This window comes from Crinia signifera, chromosome 5, assembly GCF_055691185.1.
Source record: "Crinia signifera chromosome 5, ASM5569118v1, whole genome shotgun sequence".
NCBI classification, from domain to species: Eukaryota; Metazoa; Chordata; class Amphibia; order Anura; family Myobatrachidae; genus Crinia; species Crinia signifera.
Window position 1 is genome coordinate 191196117 of NC_139221.1, and position 8654 is coordinate 191204770.

Here is an 8654-nt window from a genome sequence, read left to right on the forward strand (position 1 = left end):
AATCCATTAGGTCGAATTGCTAAAAGGTCGACATGATTCTAGGTCGACATGGGAAAAGGTCGAAATGATTCTAGGTCGAAAGGTCATTAGGTCGACAAGGTCATTAGTTCGACATTGTCTAGGTCGACATTCACAAAGTCGACATGGGGTTTTTCACTGTTTTTTGAGCCGACATGTGCTGACAGGCGGTATTTCATGCCCTACCATCCACTAGGGCGTGGTGGGAGAATAAAATAGTGTGCCGAGCGTAGCGAGGCACCGTGCCCGATGCATTGCGAGCGCAGCGAGCGATGCGAGGGGATGCAGTGCACTTTAAACTGTGTCCATGTCGACTGTGTTGACATTCAGGTAAAAAAAACAGTGAAAAACCCCATGTCGACTTTGTGAACGTCGACCTAGACAATGTCGAACTAATGACTTTTGTCGACCTAATGACCTGTCGAACTAATGACCTTTCGACCTAGAATCATTTCGACCTTTTTTCCATGTCGACCTAGAATCATGTCGACCTTTTAGCAATTCGACCTAATGGATTCGATGTAATGACATTCGACCATAATGCATTCGACCAAACGATCCCAACCCAGCTTGAGAATATGCCAGTTTTTTTCAAATATATGCTTGATCTCTTGGTCTTTATCATTAAATTGTGTCACAAACGGGCAATCAAAACTCCTTTTGGATGTTTCTGGGGGAAGTGGTTGCTTGTATTCCAAAAGGTTGTTACGTTCAAGGGCTCTAGCTCTTTCACGTGCACGAGTAACAACGTTAATGGGGTAACCTCTCTCATTAAATCTCTGAGTGTATGTAGCAGCTTGAGTCTCAAAAAGGGAGATATCAGAACAATTACGTCTAAGACCCACAAATTGAGAGAAAGGAATATTTTGTTTCCAAGTTTTATATTATAAGAATTATTGTTCAAGCCATTAAGAAAAGAGTGGCTTGAACAATAATTCTTATAATTTAAAGTTTACTTCTAATTATAATGGAAAACACATTGAATTTTTAGATCTGTTTCTAAGTGTTGATAAATTTCGTGCAACACGTTCTATAGAGACATCAAGGTTTTTTTAAACCTGTCGACTGAAATAAAGGTATCCCCTGTTAACAAATATTTACATTTGTTAACAGGGGATACCTTTATGCATAATGGTGTCACATAAAAAATCAAAACACATTTTACCTGTGAATCCACACATGTGGTTTATAAATTAATCTGCCCATGTGGCTTGTCTTACATCGGCAAGACTGTATGTAAATTTAAAGATCGTATGACAGCACATAGGTCAGCGATCAGGGGTGCCATCGAAAAAGGTGGGAGTGAACAACCAGTTGCCCGACATTGGGTTGAGGCACGTCACAATCTGCATGCGATCAAATATCGGATGATAGATTGGGTAGCCCCATCCCTACGTGGCGGCGATAGGAGTGCAGCGTTGCTCCGTTTGGAGACCTTATGGATACACCGCCTTAAAGTTATTTCCCCTGGCGGCTTAAATGAAAATATGACTCTGTCTTGCTTTAAATAATCATTATTTGTATACGGCAATGTACATTACTGTCTTAGAAACTATATTATCTCTTGCTGATATGCATATAGATACATTTATATGTGTATATTTTTTCAATATTTTTCAGCGTAACAAATTGGTTCATTATATCGATTGGATTGGATATCGACTCTGCTTGAACCAAAAATTTCTATGCACGATTTATGCTATTGAGAATGAATGTTTGGTTAGAAGTTTCTCGCTTGCATTTATAAAATCTCTCTTTTTGCATTATTGCATCTAGTCGCTCCTTTTTGGAGGGATTGTTTGCAGATGTATATAAGGGTTATTTGTTCTATGAAATAATATTTTTATGAATTGTGTCTGAAAGAATCTTTTTCATGAATTTTGTCTATGAAATGTTCTTTTTGAATCTTTATGGAATTATGTACTGCATTCCCAATCGCATTTTTTACCCTTTGCAATTGTTTTGCTGTTTCTTGGTTATTTATGTTATTTTGTATTTATTGTCTTAAGCCCTGTTAATCCCGCTGCGGCACTGACAGGTGGACGTGATTAAAGTCAAAACCCCGGCGGTAGTGAAGGGATAGCGTGGTGTTGTCTCCATGACAACAGACCTGACGCACCCTAACGAGCGCCGTGGGGAGGCTTGATGACGTCACTCGTTTGTACCCGCAGCGCGGGAACCGGGAGATTTGCTGCACTTTGGTGATTGGTGACTGCTGGTATATAAGGTGTAAATGTAAGCTCTATATGTATCCTGACGAAATTTCTATAAAGAAATGAAACGTTGAAACTGACTACAGTGTCTGCCGTTTATTTACAAGAAAGTATCCAGAGTGCCACTCTATTGCTGTTACCTACCTATCCTTGCTTGGAAGTGGGGGCACCGGATCAAGCATCCTCTACCTTACACAGTGCCGGGTCATCCATCTATTTATATATATATATATATATATATATATATATATATATATATATATATATATATATATATATATATATACACATACATACATACATATACACACACACTATAATATATATATTATATCCAGCTCGGATTCAATAGAACTTTTCTATCAAGTGATCTCTGCACAATGGAGTGCCGCTCTTATCTGTTATAGAAATTTTGCCTGTGAATCCAGGTGCCTGAAAGGGCTTATTGGGAGAAGCTGCCGGTCTGATTTCAGATCTACAGTAAGTGCTGAGAGAACCGTGTGAGAAAGAAAAAAAGTTGGACCACTTGTCCTTTTGAAGAGACTGAGGACTTTGCGCACTATGCGGGGAACTTGAAAAACTTTTGTATTGGTCACCCAATAGGCATTCCAACGTTCCGGGACATGCAAGTCCCTTTGTCAAGGTGCTGGTGTGAACAGAGTAAGTGGAAAAGTGCTTACCTCTTAACAAGAAGATCACCCTTAATCAGCGAATGTCGAGCGGGGCCGGTGCTTCCAGTGGCCGGAAATGACGTGGCGGCATGTGCGCGGAGTCTCTCCGGTGATGTGTATCCTGTAACTGAAATGCATACCGCTTCCTGTAGTTGGAGCGCATCCAGAGAAGATCTGGGCTGTACGACGCTTGATGTTGCCTGGCAACACAGTTGCGTCTCTGTGGGTGGTGATGGCCGGTTGGCTACACTTAAGTGTAATATATGGATGGGCTGCTGTAGGCTCCCGGTCTGCTCGGCATCGCTGTAAAGACATTTAGGGTGAATGCAGTGATAACTTTGTGTTACATAGTGAATTAGGTTTTACATTCATAAAAATAAAGTGCTACGAGAATCCCCATCTTCCTATGGGAATGTGGGTGTATCTATAAATGATACTAAACATACATGAATCTGGCAGTATAACAGACATAACAGTATGTTAACTATATAGGGAAAATATAAAACACATAAATTACGATTATTACTGGCCGAGCATCATATCACTGAACCTTACATTCACAGTGTCTACCTCATAGACTGCACTGTGACTAATGGATGCCTATAGCTTATGTTAGGCCCTACTAATGCAGTACATCTAACTCCTTGTTTAGGTGTTCCTCAGTATATCTACATTTATGTATCGCAGGAGATCACAAAAAGAGATTAAGGGGCAGTCTCTCATTCAATCCATGAGGGTTCACACTGTTCAATTTGTGGATCCACCTCATCTCCAGACGTAACAACTTGCCAGCTCTATCCCCTCGACGTATCAACACTGGCATGCGTTGTTTTTCCTGGGCAAAATGCCTTGCTACGGGTTGTTCAGACGATTTGCCCTCTAACGCTGACTTGAAAGCCGATCTATGAAGAGCCATTCTGGTTCTCATGGATCTGACCGTTTTGCCCACGTAAAGAAGGTTGCATGGGCACGTTATGGCATACACCATGTGTGTAGATGTACATGTAAGTATGTGGCGAATCGGAAAAGTTTTATTATTCTGAGGAGGTTTGAATTGTGGCCCTGTCATCATATTTTGGCATGTGGTGCACTTGAGGCATTTATAGCACCCTGGCACTCGTCTCAAAAAATTGGGGCCTCTCGCATCAATGTTTTCGATCGATTCTGCAAAACCAGTAATGTAATTGTGTACTATAATGTCTTTGATGCTACGGCCTTTGGTGTAGCAAATCATCTGTCTTTTAGTGATCAAGCCTGTTAGATCCTTGTCGGTCTTGATGATTGGCCATAAGGCCCTGGTAGCTCTGGGTAACACCGTACTGATGGTGTTAAGTCTGGTTACAAAAGGTATAATATTCTTGGATTCTTCCTCTTTGGATTTTGACTGTAGCAAACTTTCTCTCCTCATATCCATCACTTCAGCTTTTTTTGGATTAACACTTTTCTCTCATATCCCCTTTGGCTGAATTTCATTGCCATGGTGTCCAGAATCTCCGGTAGCTGGGCTCGATCACTCACGATTCTGACGACCCTCATCATTTGGGACCTTGGGAGTGACTTTGTTGAAATTCAGTAGTTTCCACCCTATCTCGCTAAAAGTGTGTTCCGGTCTGTGGGCTTCGTGTATAGTAATGTCTTGATAGTACCATCACAGATGGTCACTAACACATCCAGGAAGTTGATTGAAGTATACAATGTTTGAGAAGTGAGTTTTATGGGGGAAGGGCGCTTGTTGATCGCACTCAGAAGATCATGAAATTCATTTCCACTGCCCATCCACAACAGGAATAGATCATCTATAAAGCGTGCAAATGCCCAGATGTGTTGCGCCACTGAGGGGTTCTCAAAAAACATATTTTTTTCTTCCTGGAACATGTATGTGTTAAGCAAAGGATGGCGAAACATTGCTGCCCATTGCACATCCAGTGCGTTGACAGTAAAATTTACCATTGAACATGAAGTAGTTTTTGGATAACGTTAGTTCCAATAGTTGTGTGAACAGATCGCGGTCCAAATTATCCATATGATTTTCCTCAAGGAACTTTTTCATGGTCTCTAAACCTTTATGATGCGGAATGCTCGTTTATAGACTGCTTACGTCCATCGTGCAGAGTAAGGGTTTTTTCTGGGATCTGTGGGTATCGGTTGAGGACTATCAAGAAGTTGGTCATGTCCTTGATATAGTTGGGTTGTGATCGAATGATCGGTTGGAAGATATCATCCAAGAACTGTGAAATGGGATGGTAAATTGAATTGAAGACCGATATTATGGGGCGGCCAGGTGGTTTGATGAGCCGCTTGTGGATCTTGGGTACGGTAAAGAAGACGGGCACCGTAGGATGTTCCTGTGTGAGGGCTTTAAGTTCCTCGGTTATGTGAAATTCAGCCAAAGGGGATATGAGAGAAAAGTGTTAATCCAACAAAAAACTGAAGTGATGGATATGACGAGAGAAAGTTTGCTACAGTCCAAATCCAAAGAGGAAGAATCCAAGAATATTATACCGGTACTTGTTTCCTAGAAGGGCGCCCATCGCGGGCATCGCATGTACATCGCATGCCATTATAATGGCATGCGATGCGACGGCCGCGATTTTACATAGAAATGCATGGTAAAATGTAAATCACGTCGGTCGCATCGCATGCGGCCAAAAAATCGCATGCGATGCCACCGACGCAATTACCGATTTTACATAGGGAACAATGTTAAAAGGCCCAATTGACCCGATTTTACATAGGGAACAATGTTAAATGGCCCACAGACCCCAAATAGCCACCCTGAAGTGTGAAATGGCCCCCCCCAATTGTTAACGCCACCCCACGATCAACGTCAACCCGAAGCGTGGCGAGCGGCGGCGGTACGCGTCCTCCGACCTTTTCATACCCCCACTATCCACATCGGCGTGGAGTTGAGAATAAAAAGTGTGGCGAGCCCCGCGAGGGGACGCGGAATACGAGCCCGAAGCGTGTCAAGCGCAGCGAGCCCCACGAGGGGAGGCTGAATACATGTTAAGTAATCCGTGTCCCCTCGCCACGCTTCAGGAGCGTGTTCCGCGTCCGCTTGCCACGCTTCGGGCTCGGTGGCTCGCTGCGCTCACCACACTTTCTATTCTCAACTCCACGCCGACGTGGATAGTGGGGGTATGAAAAGGTCGGAGGACGCGTACCGCCGCCTATCGCGGGCTCGCCCCGCTTCGGGTTGACGTTGATCGTGGGGTGGCGTTAACAATTGGGGGGGGGGGCATTTCACACTTCAGGGTGGCTATTTGGGGTCAACTGGGCCATTTAACATTGTTCCCTATATAAAATCGCGGTAAACGCGTCGGTCGCATCGCATGCGATTTTTTGGCCGCATGCGACGCGACCGACGCAATTTTTTTCCTTACGATGCCTAAGATCAAAATCGTGGGCGCCCTTCTAGGAAACAAGTACCATTATACCTTTTGTAACCAGACTTAACACCACCAGTAAGGTGTAACCCAGAGTTACCAGGGCCTTATGGCCAATCATCAAGACCGACAAGGATCTAACAGGCTTGAACACTAAAAGACAGATGATTTGCTACACCAAAGGTCGTAGCATCAAAGACATTATAGTACACAATTACATTACTGGTTTTGCAGAATCGAACGAAAACATTGATGCAAGAGGCCCCAATTTTTTGAGACGAGTGCCAGGGTGCTATAAATGCCTCAAGTGCACCACATGCCAAAATATGATGACAGGGCCACAATTCAAACCTCCTCAGAATAATAAAACTTTTCCAATTCGCCACATCCTTACATGTACATCTACACACATTGTGTATGCCATAACGTGCCCATGCAACCTTCTTTACGTGGGCAAAACGGTCAGATCCATGAGAACCAGAATGGCTCTTCATAGATCAGCTATCAAGTCGGCGTTAGAGGGCAAATCGTCTGAACAACTGGTAGCAAGGCATTTTGCCCAGGAAAAACACTGCATGTCAGATCTCAAACACATCGCACTGGATCATATACCAGCGTCGATACGTCGAGGGGATAGAGCTGGCAAGTTGTTACGTCTGGAGATGAGGTGGATCCACAAATCGAACAGTGTGAACCCTCATGGATTGAATGAGAGACTGCCCCTTAATCTCTTTTTGTGATCTCCTGCGATACATAAATTTAGATATAATGAGGAATACCTAAACAAGGAGTTAGATGTACTGCATCAGTAGGGCCTAACATAAGCTATAGCATACCTCCCAACATGCCCCTTTCCAGGAGGGACACAATGCTCTACTTCTGGACTTCCCTCTTCATGTAGGATTGCTATCACCTGTGTTGAACAGGTAAATTGCTAAGAAAGGTGCTTCACCACAGGTGATGGCAATTATAAATTAAGTGGGAAGTCCAGGAACAAAGCATTGTGTGCCTTCTGGAGAGGGTCATGTTGGGAGGTATGCTATAGGCATCCATTAGTAACAGCGCAATCTATGAGGTAGACACTGTGAATGTAAAATTCAGTGATATGATGCTCGGCCAGTAATAATCGTAATTTTTAATATTGGATGTGTATATTATCCCTATATAGTTAACATACTGTTATGTCTAGATGTTATACTACCAGATTCATGTATGTTTAGTATCATTTATAGATACACCCACATTCCCATAGGAAGATGGGGATTCTCGTAACACTTTATTTTTATGGATGTAAAACCTAATTCATTACGTCACACAAAGTTATCACTGCATTCACCCTAAATGGTGAGACTCCGCCACGTCACTTCAAGCCACTGGAAGCACTGGCCCTGCTGGACATTCGCTGACTAAGGGTGATCTTGTTAAAAGGTAAGCACTTTTCCACTTACTCTGTTCACACCAGCACCTTGACAAAGGGACTTGCATGTCCCGAAACGTTGGAATGCCATACAAAAGTTTTTCAAGTTCCCCGGAGTGCCGCAGTTTGTTTCGGTTTTCCTGTACCTATTGATCCTGAGGGCACCATGGCAGACACCCTCAAGGTATTGGGAGTGCCAGGCAGAGATCCCACATACATACTACACACGCATAGACATTGTAGGGGCTCTGCACACACTAAATTAACTGAAAATAAATAGTGGAGATTTGGTTCATGAATTGATCTATGCATTTAAGCCTGCAGCCCCCTTCACGGGACCCCACTTTTCTGCAGGAGCCTGACGAAAATGCACATGCATTGAAACGTTGCTTGTCTGCAAATACATTTTTTTGGATTACTACAATGTCTGGAGTGCTACGTCCACACCCGCCACAGTCTACATAACCTTTGACGGGGCACCCGACCAGCTACAGCAGCAGGGCAGTGTGCTCGGCCACACCAAACAAGTATATATATATATATATATATATATATATATATATATATATATAGATAGATATATAGATAGATATATAGATAGATAGATATAGTGGTGGTACTAGCGCTGACTGATTCCCCCAAAAATAAACGAAGGGTACTTCTGTTTACACACTCCTGATGAAGTCCAAGCCTACAATTTGGGGTGATTCTCGCACTAAGAGGTGAAGGGATCTATTTAATAACATAAGAACTACTGCACCAGAAGGCGCCCATCTCACTCTTTTTTCTACACACATATACATACACACACACACACACACACACACATATATGTATATATATATATATATATATATACAGTAGGAGCAAGTTTCATCTTTGCTCCTTTGGCCATGGCTAGCCATGGCTATTCTATTGTTCTCAGCTGCAATACATATTGTATTGCAGT

At 42.9% G+C, this 8654-nt stretch overlaps 1 protein-coding gene across 2 annotated transcripts in view; it reads right to left on the reverse strand.

Moving 5' to 3' along the window:
• The window catches only part of TGFBR1 (transforming growth factor beta receptor 1), a 98528-nt gene that overhangs the window by 19559 nt on the left and 70315 nt on the right, over positions 1–8654 (reverse strand). The window contains exon 7 of one of the 2 annotated variants that reach the window (XM_083188352.1): positions 2912–3205. The exons of the other annotated variant lie outside the window; for it this stretch is intronic. Coding sequence (XP_083044478.1) covers positions 2912–3205 — 294 coding nt within the window. The remainder of the gene's footprint in view (positions 1–2911; positions 3206–8654) is intronic. 2 annotated transcript variants of the gene reach the window in all.